At 41.4% G+C, this 25,580-nt stretch overlaps 1 protein-coding gene across 1 annotated transcript in view; it reads right to left on the bottom strand.

Annotated features, from left to right (window-relative positions):
- Positions 1-59: 59 nt before the first annotated feature.
- Positions 60-25,580, bottom strand: part of LOC135714173 (uncharacterized) — a 46,974-nt gene continuing 21,453 nt past the window's right edge. Inside the window, exons 2-3 of the mRNA XM_065237479.1 lie at positions 1,025-1,666; positions 60-791 (exon numbers count right to left, since the gene is read on the bottom strand). Of these exons, the coding sequence (XP_065093551.1) occupies positions 60-791; positions 1,025-1,666 (1,374 nt within the window). The remainder of the gene's footprint in view (positions 792-1,024; positions 1,667-25,580) is intronic.

Genomic DNA, 25,580 nt, shown 5'->3' with positions numbered 1-25,580 from the left:
ATAAAAAAAACATAAACAAACACATTTAATACTGTTTTATTAATATCATTCATAGTTCATCAGATAGAATGCATAGTCAACAATAAATCACAAATCGTATCCTCTCTTTTAAACGAATGATTGTAAACAACACGCCTAATGTTACGAATCAGCTCATTGATATTCAGCATCGGATGTACTACTTTGTTACAATTGTCCATTTCATCGTCGCATTTTTTAGAATGTAAGAAGCATTCATTTTTATCTAAAGCGTTACTGTTGCCGCCATCTTCAATTTCCTCTACTTCCCAATCTGAGAAAATTTTCTTCATCCAATGCTTTTTGCTTGGTGTTTTCCTTATGGCGTTCGTTCCAAAAAGATTTATAGCTTTGCAAAACATGTAACCTAACTTAGCATAAAATACTTCCTGACCGTCGGTTGATAAGTAAATGTTGTTAATATTAAGAATTCTGCTACAATACCGTTCTGCTTCTGTTACCAGATGTGTTCCAATACCGCGGCCACGATAGCGATAGTCTACGACAACTGACTCCAGATATGCAGCATCAATATCACCGAGAACTGGAGACAGTTTCGCGTGTCCAAGAACTACATTTTCCCCATTAATCATTTGAGCAAGCACCAACGTTATGGGCAGGGTATCCGTAGAAGTTTCGAAACTCATAAAACGAGCCATACGTGATCTCGGCCATTCGGTGTTAATCAAGCGAACGCATTGTTCCTTCAGTTCAGGATGATGGTGGATTGGGGCAACAACGTATGGTTCGTTAGATGTATCTGGTGGAGGACCCTGTTAAAGAATCAATGGTTATTATTATTTGTATGGCCTAAACTGTTGCTATTGGCATAACAGTTCCATGTTGATAGGAAATCCAAAGGATACTGTGATGCGAATAGCTGCAGTAAACAAAATCGCCTTTTTATATCGAGTCAAAGTTGTTGTTACCAAATCGGTTTTGATTTAACAAGGCACAAAATTTATGTGAACCATATTAAGTGGAACGTTTTGACGAGGATACTTGCATCATAAGCTTTGCGTGGCTGTACACTCCGTTGTTGATAGTAAGTGTCATCATCCTCATCCTCATTATAGTAGTAATAGTAGTAGTAGTTTTGACGTTGAAAGTACAAGTCCTCGTTTAGTTTGCTCTGCTCTTTCGTAATCCAATCGTGGGGACTTCGGGTTACAAAGAATTTTTTTATCATTTCAGGAGATTTCTCCTGCTCATATTCGTAATAATATTCATATTCTTTGATGTTAGTTTGCTTTTCGCGGATATCTATTTTTGACTGATAGAAACTGTACTGAAATTTTAATCCCATCACTTGAAAATCTCTTGTTTCGACAAAGATATTCTCAATGTTTAGATAGTAGCAATGATCGTCTCTTACTATTACTTCTAGCAAACATCTTCTGGCACATGACGGAATCTTGGACAATGAACAATACGCAATCACTTTAACTCTATCTGAACAAGCACTTTCCAGGATTATGTAGGGTGGTAATGATGTAACCGCTTCCAGTTGTTTAAGCTCGACTTTTCTTCTGCGTCCCCACTCACAGTTAAGCTGCCTATTGCATTGCTTATAGTACTTATTCTTATCATGGATTGGCAGAACAAAGAAATAGTTTGTCGTAGTTATAGGATACTTGTGAAGAATATTCTGAAAGTTAAGTAAAAAGTAAATGATTGAATATTTTATTTTGAAATCCTTACTTTGGAAACATTTCAAGAACATTTAGTAATAATAATGCTGACTGGGTTAATTAGCTGACGAAGACAGGGTTGCCTACCAGAGATGATGTGTGAATACTTGATAATTTTAGTAATGATCGTTGAATATTCCGTTTTGCAAGCATATCTACATCTATCTAAACTATTTTCCTCCCTTGTCAGCAAACTTTAAAACAGCTTTCTCTTCCTCTAATGGCGGTAAGCTCCAACTCGGATTAACTTTTAATACCGTCACTGTTTGGATGATCTGCAACATATTATTTGCTTAAAAGGTTCAATTTACTTTGATGCATTTTCGAAAAATTCAAATGCAGTTTTTTTCGGCGCATCATTTCAGATTGCAAAAAGCTCGCGTTTAATGTGAAGAGCATTTAGTTCTTTTAATTAATCATATCGTCTGGTCAATTTCACAGAGATGGTGCTATTCAACTGGTAAGAAGTGATACAAATCTCCATATAGAAATTGAGAGAACTGGGAATAATTCGCTTTTGGTGCATATTCAGGTAAAAAAAAATAACGAAAACCTAAAGAAATTAGACTTTGTCGTTCAGATTTTTCCCGGAAATTATTGTTAAACATGCTACAATTAATAAAAAAAATGTTTTTTTCCCATAATTTTTTTTACCGCTTTACTACCAGTCCCCAGAGAGCCAAAAACATTCAAATTTGAGAGAAAATTCTTTCTCACGAGATCAATCTCTCAACATGCCATGTACTTCGATTTCCCTTTCACAGATTACAAAATAAAGTACCTGACACTACAAAACATATACAGGGTGTTTGGTTCCGGGTTTTACATATTTTCAGGGTAGATAGAGCTCCTAAAGTTATGAAAAAAAACCCCATGAAACATAGGGTCGGAAATGACTGCTAAGTGAGTTATTCAACATTTTATGTTTTTTTGTATTGCCAACTTTGGTTAGCTATATTTTTTTTAATCTTAATGTGGTTTTCTGATTTCAACATACCAAATAAAAGATTAAAGTCTTAACTATCAATGCTCTTTGAAAAAGAACTCGATTAAAGTTAATTATCATACATTAAAATTGGAAAGTATGTTGAAAGTACCAAAAAAACTGGTGAAATTTCATACATTTTAGTGTTTTTAAGTTGAAAATTTTCATTTCTGTTTATTTAGTTGTTCTACAAAACATTTTCCATGCAGTTCCCTAGATTTGTGCCTTTGGTAGTAACCTTGTAGGCTTTATGGTTTCTTCGTAATTATTAATTTAAAACAGCCATAAAAACTTGTGACGTTTTCTTAAAACGCGCTATAGTCACCCTATTCGTTCGTACGTTCGGCTGTTGCAGTGGACTACGCACATGAAAATTTGGTAGAATGTTATTGTAGATGTTTAGCTACATTCTTAACTTTTGATTACCGCACATCTAATGCGCCGAAAGAAAACATAACTGCGGAGATGTTTCGCGGTATCGAATATTGCTCAGTCTCAGCAGAAAACACAACGAGAAACACCGAATCAGCGAATTCTGAGAGCGGAAGGGAGAGAAGTAGGTAGTGGTAATAAGTCGATGTCCTTTTTATTTCATAGCACTCGCAGCTCAGCTGTGGTGCTGTTTCGATGGAGGAGTGGGGAGCTCCGCTGCTTCTGTATACACACTTAGATTTTTTTTACAGGAGTTAGTATTTTTACTTGATTTTTGGATTACTGACTCGGTTAAAATTCAAATGACTGTTGTCAACACCGCAGGGCAGCAAACCCAACACAACGGTGTGCGTAGCTGCGGTTGGCGTACCTAATGTTATTGCCGTTTCGTACCGTTGTCAGAAGTGAAGAAAGGGAAGAGAAAAACAAAACCAAAACAAACCAAACACAATTTATAAATGGACATTGTTAGCAGATAGAAATTGTTAGCAGATAAAGTGAAATTATACAGGAATTCAAGGAATATTTTGGATCATAAAGTTCGTCTATACTGTGCATCTGGTTCCCCTTCGGCGTCCCGAACATAGAAGGAAATTATAATTTGGAACAGGCGTATAGGAAAGCTAGCGACGATTTGAACGGGAGAATTCGTGGTAAATAGAAGGAAGAGCTAGAACGAGGAAACGGTTGTGTAGCGCACAAAAGTAGAATTAGACCACTTCTTTTTGAGCTGCCACAAAAAAAAAGAGGCTGCTACAAAAATTTTGGTTTGGTATCCGAACAACTGTTGTTCGTAAAGGTTGGATAAAATCGAATTTTTTTTATTTTTCATCATTACACGGGGTTAACAGAAGTTAGTCTGTAAATTTTCGTAACACATTTTCTCAACTTTGATTTTTTCACAGATTTTTTAAATTTTACCGAAGAGTTCCGCAATTCAAAAACTCGGTAAAAATTACTGACTCGATAAGTGTGTACTGATGTATGGTTGGTGAAGAGGCTTGCATGTGGAGGGTATTCTCGGGCTAGTGAATGCCACCCATCCCCACTTATAATTAATTATATGATATGAGTAGTAGCTATTCTGAAGATCCTAGAGATGTCGCCCCTTCAGTGGTAGGAAAATCATTTTTGCAGTATGGAGAATATCTGAAAATCCACGATTTGTGACTTAATATGCTTTGACAGAAGGAAACAAATAAACGAGTGTTTACCTTATCACCATAGTAATGTACTCGTGCAATTTTCATGCATCTAAAACTGCCCATAAAGACGATAATGAATAAAAACTGAAAATTTTCATGCATTTCGAAATGGTTTCCTACCATTCCCATACATTCAAAGTGACTGGCCCTCTGGATGTGGATGATGCTAAAAACAACAAAACATGATTAATTCTACACACTATTTATTATAAACTGTTTATTCATTTCTGTTTGATATGTTTACAAAGTTTGCAAACAGAAATAAGCATTGCAGTGTAGTTACCAATTTTCCAAGTCATTGACTTCAGATAACTGTTCAAAGTCCCAGATTTTTTTATAACGGAATCATGAACAAAAAACCAAAGACCACTATGACAAACGCGATCGGTCTGAAGGGATCTTTACATAGAAATTGTTTTAAGGTGATACGATCCAGAACCTCGGGCTCTGGTTCCACTTCGTTTTTTTCCAGGAGGCCATTATCTGCTACCGGAAAACATACCGACCCTATGTTTCATGGGGATTTTTTCATAACTTTAGGAGCCCTATCTACCCTGAAAATATGTAAAACCCGGAACCAAACACCCTGTATGCATTTAGATTAACATCCGAAGTCCCTCCTTTTTCAAATATTCTGCACAAAAGATGCTTTTTGCCCCGCCCCATTGATAAACATCGGCGGGAAATTATGTGAGGGATGAGCTATTTTGTGTGCAGAATGTGTAAAAAAAAAGAGACTTCCAATATTAATCTAAATTCATTTATAGAGGTACCAGACATGTTTTGCACTGAACTGTTCTCTGTAAACAATTAACGATAGACGTAACATGAATGCAGAAGCTTGACAAAATTATTAATTGATCGATCATCTAATATCTTAGACTGCGATATGGAATGATTTCTATCGTAATTTCACAATTGATAATACTTCGAGCGTGGTTAGCGATAGATAAGATGCATATAAATATTGTCTGATATATTTCATGTTGAAAACTACAATGGGGTTGTACATAGCTAACTGCGCGTTCGCATTAGGATCATGACATTCTGCATCATACCGTTGTGCAGTACAGTCGGTTGTTTGATTCGCTCGCTCAGTGCCAGTGATATTAATAGTGCTACACGTTTGTTCACGTTTTCGGTCGTTTCGGTGCATCGCGTGTGATGTTGAAGCGGAAGAAGAAGACAGGCTCAAACCAGGGTTCGAACCCTGCAACCCAGTCTAACGCTTCCCAACGCGGCAAAAAGACGAAGAGAGACGCATCCGACCGTGGAAGTGTCCATAACCCAATGAATAGTGGTCCCAGGATAACGCCACAGCAATCAACGGTAGTGACGTCGGTGATTTCAGCGGGTCCGTTGAAAACTTGGCCACGGGCGGCCAGAACGGTCCGAATGTGAAACTTCCACCTCTGGTGGTGAAGTCAGTACCACTCGACAAGCTGGCTCAAGAGATGGCATCCCTTGGCGTCACTGCCGAGTACAAGCTGTGCGGGATTGGCACGAAAATCATCCTCCACACCAAAGTGGACTACAACAAAGCTTTGGCTTCGCTGAAGAATTCCAAAGAGGAATTTTTCACACACGACATCCCGGGCGACAAGCCATTTAAGGTAGTCATCCGAGGCCTTCCGAATTTTGAACCGAAGGTGATCGAAGCTGAAATTAAAGACCGGTACAAGCTGGTCCCCATCGCCGTCTTTCGGATCAAGAGGAGGAACAAAAGCCAGAGGAAGTACCAGGTTATCAAGTGTGTCAACTGTGACGGTGCTCATCAGGGCTCTGAAAGGCAGTGCCCCAAACGCGAGGAGTTCAAGCGTATCCGAAAGGATGCATCGACCTCCAACCAACCAGGACGTAAGAAAAATAAGTCCCCGACTTTCGGGCCAGGCGATTTTCCGCCTCTTCGAACCAACCAGCAACCGCGAGTGCAACCTGCTCCCCCCCAACCAACGCCCGGTGAACCTGGAGAACACCGCCAACGCTAGAAGGTATGTACTCGGTGGACGAGTGTTGGAACATGTTCGTCCATGTTACAAGCGCTTTCCGCAAGTGCACCAACAAGAACGAACAGTTTGAAACTATCGTGAAACTGGCTATGCATTATGGCGTCTAAACCACTATGCATAGTCACATGGAACGCTTGCTCCTTAAAAGCAAAAACCATCGAGCTTGCGGACATCCTCCGCAAGCATACCATCGACGTGGGCCTCCTCACCGAGACCCACCTCAAGTCCGGCGACAGTTGTTGGTTACCGGACCACAACATCATTCGGCTTGATCTACCAGCTCCAGGGGGGGGGTGGTGTTGCGATCATCGTCAGAAAAGGGATAAAATACCACACTCTGTCCCATATCCGTACCTCTATCATCGAGGCCCTTGGTGTGGAGGTGGAGTCGGCGACTGGATACGTCCAGTTCATCGCTGTCTACTGCCCTCGACAGTGTGCCGCGAGCAGCGGACTAGCGGCTAAATTCAAGAAAGACCTGGCCACCATCACCCGTACCGGTTCCCGCTTCGTTGTTGGAGGAGATCTGAATGCTCGCCATGAGGCCTGGCGGAACTACCAGCAGAACCAGAACGGTCGTCTGCTGTTCGACCATTCGCAGCATGGGCTGTACTCCGTTTGGTTCTCGGACGAGCCAATATTCATCTCACCGGCAGGCAACCCATCGACGCTAGACCTGTTTCTTACAAATACCGGCTTGTCCAAGCCGGTAGCCTTGAACGAACTCAGCTCCGACCATCAACCGGTGGTGACTGAACTGGGATACAACGTAGCTCCTGCTCCAAGCCTGCGCACATCATCGACAACCCGCCGCTTGACTCCGTGGAGGACATCGACCGAGCGTTGGGGGTACTTCACCAAGCCATAACCGTGGCTGACGAGGCGTGCGTCCCACGAGTTCCTGTGAGAGGTAAGTTTATTGCCATTGATTCCCACACCCAACTATTGATTCGACTGAGAAATGTTCGTAGACGCCAATTCCAAAGAACCGGAGACCTAGCGTGGAAACGTGAAATGGCCGATCTGAACAAGGAGATTGCTTCCAGAATGGTCTCACTCCGGAACGAAAGTTTCAGGCGGCTCAACCAGAATCTGGACGACCGCTCCAGATCATTCTGGAAGGTTGCCAAGGTCCTAAAGGCGCACCCCAAACCCATTCCTCCACTCAAAGATGAAAATGATGGCGATCGGCTCATAATCACCCCTCAGGAAAAAGCAAATGCGATTGGTGAGCATATTGCCAAATCGCACTTGCTTGGCTCCAACATCCAAAGTCCGCTCGAAGTTCAGGTTGAGCAATGCATACTCAACCTTGATTCCTCCTCTTGTGCCATCCCTCTGGAGGATAGAATCACAGTGGTACACATTTGCTCAACGCTTCAAAATGCACCAAAAACATGAAGGCCCCCGGGTTTGACGGAATATTCAACCTAGTATTGAAAAATCTCAGCATGAAGGTTCACTTTCTGCTGGCTGCTGTCTTCAACAGATGCTTGCAACTGCACTACTTTCCAAGTATCTGGAAGACAGTGAAAATCATACCTATCCGCAAACCCGGGAAGGACCCAACATTAGCTTCAAGCTACAGACCAATCAGCCTCCTTTCAGCGCTGAGCAAATTGTTCGAGAAACTTATTCTGAATCGTTTGCTCAAGTTTGTCGAGGAGCAAAACATTCTCCTACCGGAACAGTTCGGGTTCAGGAAGGGGCACTCTACAAATCATCAGCTAGTACGGGTGATGAATAACATCCGAAGTAACAAGGCTGTATCCAAGTCGACAACCATGGCATTGTTAGACGTTGAGAAAGCGTTTGATAATGACTGGCACCATGGGCTTGTATACAAGCTTTGTAACTTCAACTTTCCTTTGCATCTTGTTAAAATCACCCGTAACTACCTTCAGCAAAGGCCGTTCAGGGTATCGTTGAATGGTTGCTATTCAAGCACATTTGCCATCCCAGCAGGTGTTCCGCAAGGAAGTCTGTTAGGCCCTTTGCTATACAGCATCTACACTTCCGATATTCCTCCTTTGGGTAACGGTTGCGTGTGCCTCGTGAAATAACAAACAAGCTTCAACGATGCCTTGACGCCTTTGCTGATTATGCCACCACGTGGAAAATCAAAATCAATGCTTCCAAAACCCAAACAATAATGTTCCTCCATCTGCAATCTCCCAAACTAAAACCAGCTCCCTACTCTAATCATGGATGGCACAAGGGTTGAGTGGTCCGCCGAAGTAACCTATCTCGGGATGTTGTTTGACGAAAAGCTTCTATTCCGCTCGCATGTGGAGAAAACCGTAATCAAGTGTTCCGCTGATTTGCCGTAGATCCCGCCTCTCAAGGGTGAACAAACTGGTTGTCTACAAACAAATCATAGCAACTGCGATCCTCTACGCAGCTCACCCCTCACCATCCCTCTCTAAAGGGGAAGGTTGGTAAAGAGAGATGAAAAAACCGATTTGTACCTTCCTTAAAAGTTGTCCTAGCTCGCTATTCTAATATCTATTTGCAATCTTCACACTGCCGTACTCTAACGGAACTATCAACTCTATGCTTTTATCTACTCCATCTATCGTATAAAAATTACCACTACAGTCTATTATTTGAAATTAGCATCTTCAACTATGAAAATATACCTGTTTTTATGATGAATAAAGATATCTTATAAGATAATTATTTTTATTTTATTGGAGTTTCATTTAACGATTTTTGACGTTTGTTGATATGTTGCATGTTAACAGACATGTAGAAACTATTGGACTGTCATTTAACTTTGCAGTATAGGAAAACATGTATATCTCATTGGAATAGCTTCCTTTGATTTTTGACGTTTAAAGATTGTATAGATTTGCCTTTTAAGAAATCCAACAGTAAACATTTATTTTGGCATGGTTTTCTGGGATGAATATCGCTCCCAATAAAATACATCTTACATGATTGTTCTTCATAAATTATTGAAACAATTTTCAACGATGTTATCGTACACTCATTAAAATGATTTGTCGAACTAAATATAGCTAACAACAATGATACTGTATTGAATAATCCTTGTTTGTTATTGTTCCATAACCCTTTTATCTTATTTTTTTAATTGGGTATCAAGCTGGATCTGCGTGACAGCTTAGTTTTCAAGACTTGATCCATTTGAATAAATGTTGCTTCTATCTTTGACAATACAGCAGAAAGACTAGCCTATGTTGGCCGCTTGAAGACTGGATTACGTATGTATTGTTTCAAGATAGTTATAGAAAAAATGTTGTGACGTGTGCGCGTAGATACATCCGCATAGTAAACCGATTGAATAAGTAAATCCGTTTCGAACGAAATATCTAATTTATGTAAGTAACGAAAACCGCGTGAATTCCGAAAGCCGTGCGAGACAACCGAAGCGAGAAAAAAGGCTTATTAGATTAGTTACAATACCCTGTACAAAAATGATGTTTAACATTGTTTCCTGAGTAATACTTCAATGAAAACAAAAATGAAAGCTTGTCACGTAAATAGAAGGAGCACCGTTGGGCACTTTCTGAAATATTTCAACAGTATAATACCCTTGCAAACCCAAATAAATCTATCTGCGTAAAAATAAATAAAATAAGAGTGATTTGCGGCAAAACCCGCCAGTATCACACCCAACGTCAGTGCCTATCCAGCTTTCCATGCTCAGTAATGGCGGCCTGTTTGTATCCTTCACTGTGATTTTTGACACTAACTGGAGGGCGCATGTTGTTCCATTTTCTTCTGTTCCTGGGAGAGGGAAAGAGAAGGGTCAAAATCCGAACCTCCAGATAGCACAGTGAAGGATACATTTGTTCATACAAACAGGACGCCATTACCGAGCATGGAAAGCTGGATACGTAAGCGTACTACGATGCGGCTCTCAATTGAAGGAGTAACAAGTGTGATACTATCACTGCTAGACTAGATCTTTGGTTCTCTCATGCAGTGGTTTATCAGAGAGGGGAAGCTTAGTAATCCCCATTGCCTGCCCATGACGCCATTCTATCGCGGCATGAGCCAGCAACGCCGACCATAAACCTACCGTCTCCAACACTCCACTATAAAGCATGAAATTAAGCCCGCCCACCAACAGCAAGGTGCAAAAACTAGCCAAGGGGAGGGATAACCCTTATCTTATGGAACAATAACAAACAAGGATTATTCCGGAAAAGAATGTATTGAGATTGAAAAAATGATTCTACTGCAATATTTACTTTGCTAAGATTCTAATTATAAGCCTTCTACACACACTTAGAAATTATGGCCGATTTCGGTGATTTTTACCGAAATCTGAACAGCTAAAATCAGCGGTTAAAGCAAATTTGAAACTAAATATCTACTAAAATGACAAGATTTGATCATTTAAACAAGGTTGAAGATGTTTTGAAACTATTTTCAAATTCCATTGCCTTAAAAATGAAGGTCAAAGTTTTACCGAATGTTCAGTTGTTCTGATTTCGGTAAAATTTACCGAACACGGAAACAAAATCTTAGTGTGCACGGCTAATTCAGATTCCAGCACTAGTACTCGAACTTCATGAACCAGTTCCATGAACTCATATAATGTAGTCGTTGTTTTATTGCACACATGAGCATTAAGAAAGATTTGAATACACGACACCACCGAAACGGAGCATAAATTTGTCAGTGCTATTTTTCTTCACTCTAGCAAAACGAGCATAACGTTGCACTACATTCCATGTCGGGAGATTTGTTCTTACTGCATGTTAATTGAACGAGCTCAATCTTGAAGTCAGCCGTGGCCCAGTGGAATCGAGCGCAGACACCGAAAGCATCACACCTCAACAGTTCTGGATCGAATCCCAAATCAGCTACACAAAAAAAAAAGAAACAAGACAAAACTGTTGTGTCACAGACAAACAGACATAACACTCTCAAGTTGTTCATCGAATAAGCATTTAACGGTCAATTTAAAAGTATCGTAGTTGGTAGTACCAACAATCAATACGAAACTAACGATTTTAAATTGGCTCACCACTTTAGTAGCCTATTGGTCCCAAGCAAACGATTAACGTACCCTATTCTAGTTGAAATTCTATTACTACACTATGTTTGTTTTGATTCGCTATGAAAGTTTGACAGATAACATCAGGGGTGTGTGGATTCATGCAGAACATGCAGGGGTGAGTGAAATAGCTTGGGACTGCTTGGGACCGTTGTTCTGGTACTGAGTGAGCCAAAAATAATAATGATTTTCTTCGGGACCCAGTGGTCTTAGAGTTACCTCTATGGTAGTACCGCCACCTGTGGCGCGCATAGTCATTTTCCTTGCGTTTGACGTTTACACACTACCGCCGTCTGTTCATCGTACTACCTACCACAGTGTGCTCAACAGATGGCGCTAATGTTTCAGCGACGATGTTTTACAGTGAGAAATATTCAATCTGTTATGTCTGTTTGTCTGTGGTTGTGTGATGCCTTGATGTCCATGGAACAATAACAAACAAGGATTATTCAATACAGTATCATTTTTTTTTTATAAATGCGTTTATTTTTCCAGGCTCATTTGCCGTAGCTTTGCGGAGCCGATATTCATTGTTTAGGTTACAAAATTTCTTAAAACTAACGTTAGTAAAGCGGAGGCCGATTACTCGCGGCTATCTCGAGTTTAGGGGTAACAAATTGTAACAAATGGATGGCAGGGTAGGGATTGAGAACACAAGGTTTGGAGAGCAATGTGCTCTTGAGCACGAACTAAGCGACCAACTGGTGAAAAAGACAAACATGGGGGTACACCGATGGGCAGCTGACAACTTGGGGGAACACAAGATGACACTAACTACTAAATCCTCAGATCTATCCGTTTTAAAAACACATAAATTAAATTGCAATAGTCGAGATCTCGGCTCGCCAAGATGTCTCTAACGGGCCGCATAGGTTGTTTTCCTCGGGCCCTGAGGGATGCGGATAACTCGGATCTAGCAACACAATGTAGGGTGCATGACCAAAGCACGTGGTCGATATCGTGATAGCCACTACCACAAGCGCACAAATTGCTGCCTGCGAGCCCGATTCGGAAGAAATGCGAGTCTAACGAGTAGTGATTGGACATGAGCCTTGATATGGCACGCATAAAGTCACGGCTCATGTCCAATCCTTTAAACCATGGCTTGTTCGACACCTGTGGGAGAATAGAATGTAACCATCTTCCCAGATCACTCTCATTCCATTTTTGTTGCCAGTTGGTGAGGACGTGCTGACGGGTAATTGAGAAAAATTCCGCAAAGGCGATTTGTCGATCAAAAATATCGCCTTCCATAGCGCCCATCTTAGCTAGCGAGTCCGCTTTCTCATTACCCGGAATTGAGCAATGAGATGGGACCCAAACTAAGGTGATAGTATAGGAGCAGTTAGATAAAGTACTCAATTTTGCTCGGATTTCGGTCAGGAAATACGAGGAGTGCTTCATCGGCCTCATTGATCGAATAGCCTCCAACGAGCTAAGGCTATCTGTAAAAATAAAATAGTGATCAGATGGTAGTGAGGCAATTTGCTCTACTGCGTAGAATATGGCTGCTAGTTCCGCAACGTATACGGAACAGGGTTTTTGCAGTTGATATGAGGCGCTATGAAATTCGTTGAATTCTCCAAATCCAGTGGAAGCGTTTATAGTTGACCCATATCTTATTGTTACTAACATGGTGGTACTTGTTTGCAAAAATTAAGGGAACAACCATCGACCGATGGTGATCTGGTATTCCACGGATTTCTTGCAACATGGTCAGATCAAAATTTACAGAGTCTTGGAGGCAAACACGAGAGGAATTGATTGAAGAAGGGCCAATCTCCAGCGTCATGTACTCGTAATAGAGACTCATGAATCTTGTTTGAGGATTTCTGTCGAGCAGCTTCTCAAAGTTTTCTATTACCAATGGGTTCATTACTTCACAACGGATAAGAAACCGGAAGGACAGTTCCGCGAAACGATCTGTCAGTGGGAGAACACCCGCGAGTACTTCGAGGCTCATCGTATGCGTCGAGTGCATACAGCCAAGCGCGATTCGGAGGCAACGGTATTGAACCCGTTGTAGCTTCAGGATGTGTGTTTTTGCCGCGGATTGAAAGCAGAAGCTACCGTACTCTAGGACCGACAAGATGGTTGTTCGATACAACCTGATCAGATCTTCCGGGTGTGCTCTCCACCAAGTTCCAGTAATTGTACGAAGAAAATTAATTCTTTGCTGGCATTTTTGTTTCAGATACGCAATATGTTTTCCCCATGTGCATTTGGAATCGAACCAGACACCTAAATACTTGAAAGATATACTTTGAGTGATTGTTCTACCCTTTAGTTGAAGCTGTAACTGTGCAGGATGATGCTTCCTAGAAAAAACAACCAACTCAGTTTTCTCCGGAGAGAATACGATACCCAGCTTCATAGCCCAAGTAGACAAATTGTCTAAGGTATCTTGCAATGGTCCTTGCAGGTCCGGTGCACTTGGCCCTATAACGGACACAACCCCGTCATCTGCAAGCTGCCTTAGCGAGCAATTTTCATCAAAACAACAATCAATGTCTTTTACATAGAAATTATAAAGAAGGGGGCTTAAACATGAACCCTGGGGGAGACCCATGTAACTAATTCGTGAAGTTGTCGAGTTTCCATGAGAAAAGCTCATATATTTCTCAGACAACAAGTTGCTCAAATAGTTGTTCATAATTGGGGAAAGCCCACTATCGTGGAGTTTATCCGAAAGGACATCGATACAAACAGAATCAAAAGCCCCCTTAATGTCCAAGAAAACTGAACCCATTTGCTGTTTTTGCGCATAGGCCAGTTGAATTTCAGTTGAAAGCAACGCAAGACAGCCGCTCGTTCCTTTGCCTCTCCGAAATCCAAATTGTGTATCTGAAAGTAAACCATTCGACGAAGTTTGGCCCCGATCATCTTCAAGATCCGCAGTCTAGAGTCGCACGTGTTTTTGACTAGCTTGCAATGGTGTTTGAAGGACAGCGACCGGTCAAGGTTGACGCCAACAACTTTCAATTGATTCACGGGGGACTCCGTTCTCCAATGGCATTTCACCCGATAAATGTTCTTCCACGTTCACCCGGAAAGATCTGTCGGTGAGGAAACTGTTCAGTACGTTGAACATGCGCCCACCCATCTGCCACTTACGCAGAGAACGCAAGATACCGTACCGCCAAGTGGTGTCGTACGCTTTCGACAGATCAACCCAACAAACAATTGAGAGCTCTTATAAAACACCTGAGTTGATCAAACGTTGAATAATAGCTTCCAGAGTTGAACAAGAATGTAGTTGTATTGCCATTTGATTAAAAGTTTTAAAAGCTGTTGGAGCACTCTTAAATGATTGTTTACGTTCGGTTTAACTATATGCTTTAAAAGACCTACGATACCTTTTATAGCACCTTAGTTAAACTGATTTACAAGAGCTATACAGAACGTGGAATAAACGCATAAAAAAAAACCATTGGGAGCTCGTTGTTGTTTTATTGCACACATGAGCATTAAGAAAGATTTGAATACACGACACCACCGAAACGGAGCATAAATTTGTCAGTGCTATTTTTCTTCACTCTAGCAAAACGAGCATAACGTTGCACTACATTCCATGTCGGGAGATTTGTTCTTACTGCATGTTAATTGAACGAGCTCAATCTTGAAGTCAGCCGTGGCCCAGTGGAATCGAGCGCAGACACCGAAAGCATCACACCTCAACAGTTCTGGATCGAATCCCAAATCAGCTACACAAAAAAAAAAGAAACAAGACAAAACTGTTGTGTCACAGACAAACAGACATAACACTCTCAAGTTGTTCATCGAATAAGCATTTAACGGTCAATTTAAAAGTATCGTAGTTGGTAGTACCAACAATCAATACGAAACTAACGATTTTAAATTGGCTCACCACTTTAGTAGCCTATTGGTCCCAAGCAAACGATTAACGTACCCTATTCTAGTTGAAATTCTATTACTACACTATGTTTGTTTTGATTCGCTATGAAAGTTTGACAGATAACATCAGGGGTGTGTGGATTCATGCAGAACATGCAGGGGTGAGTGAAATAGCTTGGGACTGCTTGGGACCGTTGTTCTGGTACTGAGTGAGCCAAAAATAATAATGATTTTCTTCGGGACCCAGTGGTCTTAGAGTTACCTCTATGGTAGTACCGCCACCTGTGGCGCGCATAGTCATTTTCCTTGCGTTTGACGTTTACACACTACCGCCGTCTGTTCATCGTACTACCTACCACAGTGTGCTCAACAGATGGCGCTAATGTTTCAGCGACGATGTTTTACAGTGAGAAATATTCAATCTGTTATGTCTGTTTGTCTGTGGTTGTGTGATGCCTTGATGTCCATGGAACAATAACAAACAAGGATTATTCAATACAGTATCATTTTTTTTTATAAATGCGTTTATTTTTCCAGGCTCATTTGCCGTAGCTTTGCGGAGCCGATATTCATTGTTTAGGTTACAAAATTTCTTAAAACTAACGTTAGTAAAGCGGAGGCCGATTACTCGCGGCTATCTCGAGTTTAGGGGTAACAAATTGTAACAAATGGATGGCAGGGTAGGGATTGAGAACACAAGGTTTGGAGAGCAATGTGCTCTTGAGCACGAACTAAGCGACCAACTGGTGAAAAAGACAAACATGGGGGTACACCGATGGGCAGCTGACAACTTGGGGGAACACAAGATGACACTAACTACTAAATCCTCAGATCTATCCGTTTTAAAAACACATAAATTAAATTGCAATAGTCGAGATCTCGGCTCGCCAAGATGTCTCTAACGGGCCGCATAGGTTGTTTTCCTCGGGCCCTGAGGGATGCGGATAACTCGGATCTAGCAACACAATGTAGGGTGCATGACCAAAGCACGTGGTCGATATCGTGATAGCCACTACCACAAGCGCACAAATTGCTGCCTGCGAGCCCGATTCGGAAGAAATGCGAGTCTAACGAGTAGTGATTGGACATGAGCCTTGATATGGCACGCATAAAGTCACGGCTCATGTCCAATCCTTTAAACCATGGCTTGTTCGACACCTGTGGGAGAATAGAATGTAACCATCTTCCCAGATCACTCTCATTCCATTTTTGTTGCCAGTTGGTGAGGACGTGCTGACGGGTAATTGAGAAAAATTCCGCAAAGGCGATTTGTCGATCAAAAATATCGCCTTCCATAGCGCCCATCTTAGCTAGCGAGTCCGCTTTCTCATTACCCGGAATTGAGCAATGAGATGGGACCCAAACTAAGGTGATAGTATAGGAGCAGTTAGATAAAGTACTCAATTTTGCTCGGATTTCGGTCAGGAAATACGAGGAGTGCTTCATCGGCCTCATTGATCGAATAGCCTCCAACGAGCTAAGGCTATCTGTAAAAATAAAATAGTGATCAGATGGTAGTGAGGCAATTTGCTCTACTGCGTAGAATATGGCTGCTAGTTCCGCAACGTATACGGAACAGGGTTTTTGCAGTTGATATGAGGCGCTATGAAATTCGTTGAATTCTCCAAATCCAGTGGAAGCGTTTATAGTTGACCCATATCTTATTGTTACTAACATGGTGGTACTTGTTTGCAAAAATTAAGGGAACAACCATCGACCGATGGTGATCTGGTATTCCACGGATTTCTTGCAACATGGTCAGATCAAAATTTACAGAGTCTTGGAGGCAAACACGAGAGGAATTGATTGAAGAAGGGCCAATCTCCAGCGTCATGTACTCGTAATAGAGACTCATGAATCTTGTTTGAGGATTTCTGTCGAGCAGCTTCTCAAAGTTTTCTATTACCAATGGGTTCATTACTTCACAACGGATAAGAAACCGGAAGGACAGTTCCGCGAAACGATCTGTCAGTGGGAGAACACCCGCGAGTACTTCGAGGCTCATCGTATGCGTCGAGTGCATACAGCCAAGCGCGATTCGGAGGCAACGGTATTGAACCCGTTGTAGCTTCAGGATGTGTGTTTTTGCCGCGGATTGAAAGCAGAAGCTACCGTACTCTAGGACCGACAAGATGGTTGTTCGATACAACCTGATCAGATCTTCCGGGTGTGCTCTCCACCAAGTTCCAGTAATTGTACGAAGAAAATTAATTCTTTGCTGGCATTTTTGTTTCAGATACGCAATATGTTTTCCCCATGTGCATTTGGAATCGAACCAGACACCTAAATACTTGAAAGATATACTTTGAGTGATTGTTCTACCCTTTAGTTGAAGCTGTAACTGTGCAGGATGATGCTTCCTAGAAAAAACAACCAACTCAGTTTTCTCCGGAGAGAATACGATACCCAGCTTCATAGCCCAAGTAGACAAATTGTCTAAGGTATCTTGCAATGGTCCTTGCAGGTCCGGTGCACTTGGCCCTATAACGGACACAACCCCGTCATCTGCAAGCTGCCTTAGCGAGCAATTTTCATCAAAACAACAATCAATGTCTTTTACATAGAAATTATAAAGAAGGGGGCTTAAACATGAACCCTGGGGGAGACCCATGTAACTAATTCGTGAAGTTGTCGAGTTTCCATGAGAAAAGCTCATATATTTCTCAGACAACAAGTTGCTCAAATAGTTGTTCATAATTGGGGAAAGCCCACTATCGTGGAGTTTATCCGAAAGGACATCGATACAAACAGAATCAAAAGCCCCCTTAATGTCCAAGAAAACTGAACCCATTTGCTGTTTTTGCGCATAGGCCAGTTGAATTTCAGTTGAAAGCAACGCAAGACAGCCGCTCGTTCCTTTGCCTCTCCGAAATCCAAATTGTGTATCTGAAAGTAAACCATTCGACGAAGTTTGGCCCCGATCATCTTCAAGATCCGCAGTCTAGAGTCGCACGTGTTTTTGACTAGCTTGCAATGGTGTTTGAAGGACAGCGACCGGTCAAGGTTGACGCCAACAACTTTCAATTGATTCGTCCTCGGTACAGCTGTACGGTCGATGAATATATCGTTGCTGGGTTCTCGACGGGCGTTGGGACTGCCGTAGAAAATGTTTGATTTTGTCGCGGAAATTGTGAAGCCGACGCTTTTCGCCCATTTGTCGACAGCTTTCACTGCAGCCTGTAGATCTTTATACAGAGGACGCTCCTTACTCCTCCGTACCACCAGCAAAATATCGTCCGCATAGAGAAGCACGGCAACAGTATGCGGCACCACTCTGAAAATCGGCTGCATCGCTATAAGGAATAACGTGACAGACAACCGAGGGGGGCGACACATCTAAATCTCAAGTTTAGATGCTCAACAAATCTCATACTAGCGAATCTATCTTCGAAAAATCTTCTTTCATTTAGCGCATCTACTTGCATCGTGCATTATCTTTTTGCAGGAAATCTCTAGAATAGTCATCAATCTTCTTTCTATCTACTCAGCGTGCGCGCAGCTAGCCACAGCAAAACACAATCTTTTCTGCATCGTAGATAGAGTCGTCCCCCTCGCAGACAACACTGATCCTTGGGGGACTCCGTTCTCCAATGGCATTTCACCCGATAAATGTTCTTCCACGTTCACCCGGAAAGATCTGTCGGTGAGGAAACTGTTCAGTACGTTGAACATGCGCCCACCCATCTGCCACTTACGCAGAGAACGCAAGATACCGTACCGCCAAGTGGTGTCGTACGCTTTCGACAGATCAACCCAACAAACAATTGAGAGCTCTTATAAAACACCTGAGTTGATCAAACGTTGAATAATAGCTTCCAGAGTTGAACAAGAATGTAGTTGTATTGCCATTTGATTAAAAGTTTTAAAAGCTGTTGGAGCACTCTTAAATGATTGTTTACGTTCGGTTTAACTATATGCTTTAAAAGACCTACGATACCTTTTATAGCACCTTAGTTAAACTGATTTACAAGAGCTATACAGAACGTGGAATAAACGCATAAAAAAAAACCATTGGGAGCTCTTATAAAACACCTGAGTTGATCAAACGTTGAATAATAGCTTCCAGAGTTGTACAAGAATGTAGTTGTATTGCCTTTTTGGTTAAACGCTTCAAACGCTGCTTGGAGCACTCTTAAATGATTGTTTACGTTCGGTTTACCTATATGCTTTATAAGACCTACGATAACTTTTATAGCACCTAAGTTAAACTGATTCACAAGAGCTATACAGAACGTGGAATAAACGCATCAAAACAAACCATTGGGAGCTGTTATAAAACACCTGAGTTGATGAAACGTTGAATAATAGCTTCCAGAGTTGTACAAGAATGTAGTTGTATTGCCATTTGGTTAAAAGCTTCAAAAACTGCTTGGAGCACTCTTAAATGATTGTTTACGTTCGGTTAAACTGTTTGACAGGTGCCATATAGGATGTGGAATAAACGCATCAAAACAAACCATTGGGAGCTCTTATACAACACCTGAGTTGATCAAACGTTGAATAATAGCTTCCAGAGTTGTACAAGAATGTAGTTGTATTGCCATTTGGTTAAAAGCTTCAAAAACTGCTTGGAGCACTCTTAAATGATTGTTTACGTTCGGTTAATCTGTTTGACAGGAGCCATATAGGATGTGGAATAAACGCATCAAAACAAACCATTTGGAGCTCTTATAAAACACCTGAGTTGATCAAACATTGAATAATAGCTTCCAGAGTTGTACAAGAATGTAGTTGTATTGCCTTTTTGGTTAAACGCTTCAAAAGCTGCTTGGAGCACTCTTAAATGATTGTTTACGTTCGGTTTACCTATATGCTTTATAAGACCTACGATAACTTTTATAGCACCTAAGTTAAACTGATTCACAAGAGCTATACAGAACGTGGAATAAACGCAGCAAAACAAACCAATGGGAGCTCTTATAAAACACCTGAGTTGATCAAACGTTGAATAATAGCTTCCAGAGTTGTACAAGAATGTAGTTGTATTGCCTTTTTGGTTAAACGCTTCAAAAGCTGCTTGGAGCACTCTTAAATGATTGTTTACGTTCGGTTTACCTATATGCTTTAAAAGACCTACGATAACTTTTATAGCACCTTAGTTAAACTGATTCACAAGAGCTATACAGAACGTGGAATAAACGCATCAAAACAAACCATTGGGAGCTCTTATACAACACCTGAGTTGATCAAACGTTGAATAATAGCTTCCAGAGTTGTACAAGAATGTAGTTGTATTGCCTTTTTGGTTAGAAGCTTCAAAAGCTGCTTGGAGCACTCTTAAATGATTGTTTACGTTTGGTTAAACTGTTTGACAGGAGCCATATAGGATGTGGAATAAACGCATCAAAACAAACCATTGGGAGCTCTTATACAACACCTGAGTTGATCAAACGTTGAATAATAGCTTCCAGAGTTGTACAAGAATGTAGTTGTATTGCCATTTGGCCAGCTTCAAAAGCTGCTTGGAGCACTCTTAAATGATTGTTTACGTTCGACCAACCACCAACCACAATTTTGTTGCTAAAAATAGCACAAGTGATAGGCACGTTTATATGACCATAAGGCAACGATTATTTGACTGCAAGAGAAGTCACTCAAGATCAGCTTCATATACTTCTCTCATATGATCAAAATATGTATTCAAGAATAGAGCAGATGGAAACAGAAGCGGCTGGCAATCCGGGATCATGAGTTCGAATCTTGCTTCGAGAAACCCTCGGTGGAGTAGAGGTTAATTATATATAGGTGTTATTAATAAATGCAAACATTAATTTAAGACATATATCATATAATCATCGATAACATTTCTAGATAAATTCTCTCAATTAATGATTAGAGAGATTAATTGAAAGAATATCAATCAAAGATTAAACAGATGCTTGTTACTACTTCCTCCATGATCACAGAATGTGAATTATGGCATAATTACATATTTTTTCAATGTGCACAAATAAATTAAATTAATAAAAACTGTACAAGCAATTATTTTGGCGTACCACGACAATTGTTACACTAATTTTAATCTGTGAATATTGGGAGTACTTACACAACGGTTATTAAGGAGTCATTAAAAAGTGCTATAAACGCTTTTCACTGCTTGCTGTATAGTGATTATTTAGGAGGCATAAAAGATTGTAACAAACGCCTCTCAGGTTCAATCTCTAATACATTTCGAAGCAGCTGTTAGGAGGTGTCTACAAACGTTGTATAAGAGCTTTCACCAAAACAATAAAGCTTGACTTTAAATATTTATCTATAAACGTTGTATAAAAGTTGCTTCTATCCGGTTATTAAGGAGTCATTGAAAAGTGCTATAAACGCTTTTCACCGCTTGCTGTATAGTGATTATTTAGGAGTCATAAAAGAGTGTAACAAACGCCTCTCAGGTTAAATCTCTAATACATTTCGAAGCAGCTGTTAGGAGGTGTCAACAAACGTTGTATTAGAGCTTTCACCAAAACAATAAAGCTTGAGTTTAAATATGTATCTATAAACGTTGTATAAAAGTTGCTTCTACTCCTATACCGCGTATACATATAATGCTGTAGTTGAACAGGTTCTCCAAACCAGTGTAAACAAGAGTTTTACAGAAGTTGTAATAAACAAATTATACAGTTATTATTCAGCATGCAGTTGAATAAAATCACAATGGAAGCGTTTCTTCAACAAGAAATTGATTTTGGGTAAACGTTTTACTGAATACGTTAGACAACACCTTTGTGTTGCAGTTGTATAGGTTCTCCAAACCAGTGTAAACAAGGGTTTTATAAAAGTTGTGGTGAACACATTGTGCAATTATTATTCAACATGCAGCTGAACAAAATCAAAACGAAAGCGTTTCTTCAACTGGAAATTGTTACTTGGGAAGCGATGCAATCAAGCAGTGTTCGTCCCGATTTGGCAATGACCTATCCAACTCCGCCAAGTATGTGTCGACGCCTCTCCCAGCTCTAAAGGCGTGCTGCCTCTTATCCAGTCGTCCATTCGACTCCAACTCAGTCGTCAATCTGCGGTTCACGATACGTTCGAACACCTTTGCGATGCAGTTGGTCAAAGTGATAGGTCGGAAAGCAGCAGGTCCAGATTCAGAACAGTTTGGCTTCGGAATCGGCACTATTATTCCGGTTCGCCAGCTGATAGGGTAAACGCCACTACGCCAGATTCTGTTTAGAAGCTGCAACAGCGCGATTTTGACGGATATAGGCAGACGTCGGATCATCGGATACCCTACCGAGTCAGGACCTGTAGAGACACTACGTCCTTTGTCGAGTGCCCACAAAAGCTCATCCATGGTGAAGTCCGCGTTATATATCTCGTCGTTGTCCGGAAGAAAATCTACGCGATCCCGTTCCGCTCTTTCCTTCGCTGTTTGAAACAGTTGGGGATAGCTTGAGGTTGCTGATCTCTCACAGTAGTGCTCGGTCAGTTCTTCTGCTATTTCTTCTACCTTCTCCGTGTAGCCATCGGGTCGCTTGATAACCGCCTTGCTGTATTGTCGTTTGCCTCTCAGGGTGTTCATCGTCCGCCACATTTCTGCCGTTGTGCTGCTAGGTGATATTTTTCCGACAAAGTCCTCCCACGAATGTTCCTTAGCTTCCTTCACTGCCTTCTTAGCCGCTGCCTTCGCTTCCTGGAACTGCTTCAAAACATCCGCTGTGTCCGATCCTGCTATTCTGCTGCGCTTCAGTGCTCTCAGAAGTTTTCGACGCTGCTTAATCGTCGTTTTCACTTCCGGGCACCACAATGGTACCGATTTGGAACCAACTCGTCCTGATGTTCGAGGAATGCTAGCGGTTGCTGCTGATAATATCCGATCTACGAACTCATCAACGCCAATCTCGTCATCCGGTTTGATGCTGCTGGAAGTCAGTCGTTCGAACAATGTCCAATCTGCTTGGTCGTAGAGCCATCTTCTTCGCTTCGTGGCGATCTGTGAGAATTCAGGTGAAGAGACGGTGATTGGAAAGTGGTCGCTGCTGTGGGTATCCGGAAGTGTTCGCCACATAAATCTGGGAGCTAGCACCTCTGAACAGATCGAAAGATCTATGGCAGAAAACGAACCGTTTGCTGGATCCACCCGCGTGTGTGATCCGTCATTCAGGATTATCAGATGCTCCGTCAGTGTCTTTTCAGCGATGTAGCGGCCAAGCGCATTCGATGCCGTAGAACCCCAGGCGGGATGGTGCGCATTGAAGTCGCCAAGTACCAACATTGGCGGGGGCAGACGCTCCAAGAAATCATTTAGTTCTGTTTGGCACTGTTGCTGGGAGTTCGGAGATATGTAGATCGACACTACCGTCATTGGCGTCGGAAGATGGATGCGAACTGCAATGGCTTGAATATCACAATTGATATCGATGCGCTCGAATGGAACCCCTTCATGGATGGCAAGGCCCACTCCTTGCTGCCAGTACCGACGATTACCGGTTTGAAGAAGCAGGGTGTAGTTCTTGCCGGCAAAGTCTGGCGCGACCACACGATTATCCACTTTCGTCTCTTGCAGCGCTATAACGGACGGTTCATGCTGGCTGATGAGCAATTTGAGCTCGCTGATGTTGGCACGTAGACCACGTATGTTCCACTGGAGGGCAATAGATTTCGTGGGATGACTACTGCTGACTGTTGCTGATGACGAAGATGATGCTGACGGTCTACGCGTTGGACTTGACATATCGGCCGGATTCCAGGAGGAAACAGAGGGTGCAAGACACTCGTGACTGGTCCCATTCTCGTCCCCCTGAACATCCACTTCCCTCCTGCGAAGGGGGGAGGTTACTTCACGCTCTCCCTCCCCACACCGATTTCGGAATACTGTCTGTTGCAGTAATGCTGACGGTGGAGATGCATCTCGTTGCCTGTAATTTACTGATTACCAATTCACGATATATTCCACGTAAAGTTGAGCGATAATACAAAACCATTAATGGACCTTACTGACTACCATAACCATTACCATTAATGTTCTCAAATCATAAGTAAAAACGTTCTTATATAGTTCTCTTTCTGAAAATGTATGGAGAAAACAAGAATTTGGAATGGTAATGGTTCTTAACGACCCATTATTTGTAAGGTCCAGTTCCAAAAAACCATAATACATAAGGTTGAAACTTTATCATTAAACGTTCATGTATAGTTCCATAACCATTTCAGTTAAAGTTTAGCAGGGATTATAAACAATTTTTAACCATTTTAGGTAAGGTCAATTTATGGTTCGCGTTTATGCGGGATTCCTAACTATGGTTGGGTTCTTTTTTCTTACCGTGTACACAAACTAACGCCATCTTCAGGTTGTGGAAAGTTTCCCCTATTGGCGTTGACGGCGACTCTGTAGCTCTTTACTCCTATGAGAAAATCCATAAGCAAACGTCAGACTGTGCGTGAAACATGGCGGACTTTGTACTATCCTTTCACTCTACCGAAAATTCCCATAAGAAACTATCTAAATTTGCTGGAAGAGCAAATTTTTCGACGGATGCCGTCAACGCCAATCCCATGATGCTGGTAATTTTAAAGCCCTACACAGAAAAACAAAACTACCCACCGCTTGGGTTTTTTAAACTCAAATTTGAGTTATTTGACCTCTGCCCGTTTCATTTCCTCTCGCTATTGTTGTCAATAATAGAACGAAAGATTCGACTCATCCGTCTAGTTCCGTACGAGAAGCCAAAATTGAGTAATATGCGATATACCCAAATTTGAGTTAATTGAACTTAATTTTGGGTAGAAAAAATTGAAAATAACTTAGCGATGGGTAATTTTTTTTGCCGTCCTTAAATGCAAACTACTTTGAGCCGGTTTACCCAAATTTGGCTTATCGTACGGAACATGGGAGACGAGTGAAAAGAACTTAATTTTGGGTTGTTTTGAATTTCTGTATACAGTAAAAGTATGGACGACTGTCACCACAAAACTGAAAAAAGCTGTTCCAATCGAGCAAAGCGGTGCATTTTGACGGTTCGATTGGAACAACTTTTGACAGACGTCCATACTTTTACTGTAGGGCTTTAGGTAATTTACCTTCGATTGGCGAGGAACGAGGCGAGGAAAGAATAATAAACGTTTTGTTTATAAAAGTTGATAGTACCTTTTCAATTGTAGGTCTAGGAATTGGTTCCGCTCTTTGATGTTTTTGATAGATCGATATTCTATTCGCCACACGGAGAAAAAATACTACCCAAAATTTGAGTTCTTTTTACTTAATATTGACTTCAGTCTCTCACTTGCACTCGTTATTGTTGTCAAAAAAGGAACAAGAGATTCGACCCAACGATATAGTTCAGCCCAATGAGTTACTCTTGAGTAAAATGGTAAAATGCATATTCTCAAATTTACGTGAATTAAACTTAATTTTGGGTA

Source organism: Ochlerotatus camptorhynchus, unplaced genomic scaffold (assembly GCF_037179485.1).
Source record: "Ochlerotatus camptorhynchus isolate MF236.1 unplaced genomic scaffold, CSIRO-AGI_Acam_v1.1 ptg000624l, whole genome shotgun sequence".
Classification (NCBI taxonomy): Eukaryota; Metazoa; Arthropoda; class Insecta; order Diptera; family Culicidae; genus Ochlerotatus; species Ochlerotatus camptorhynchus.
This window is presented reverse-complemented; position numbering and strand designations above follow the sequence as displayed.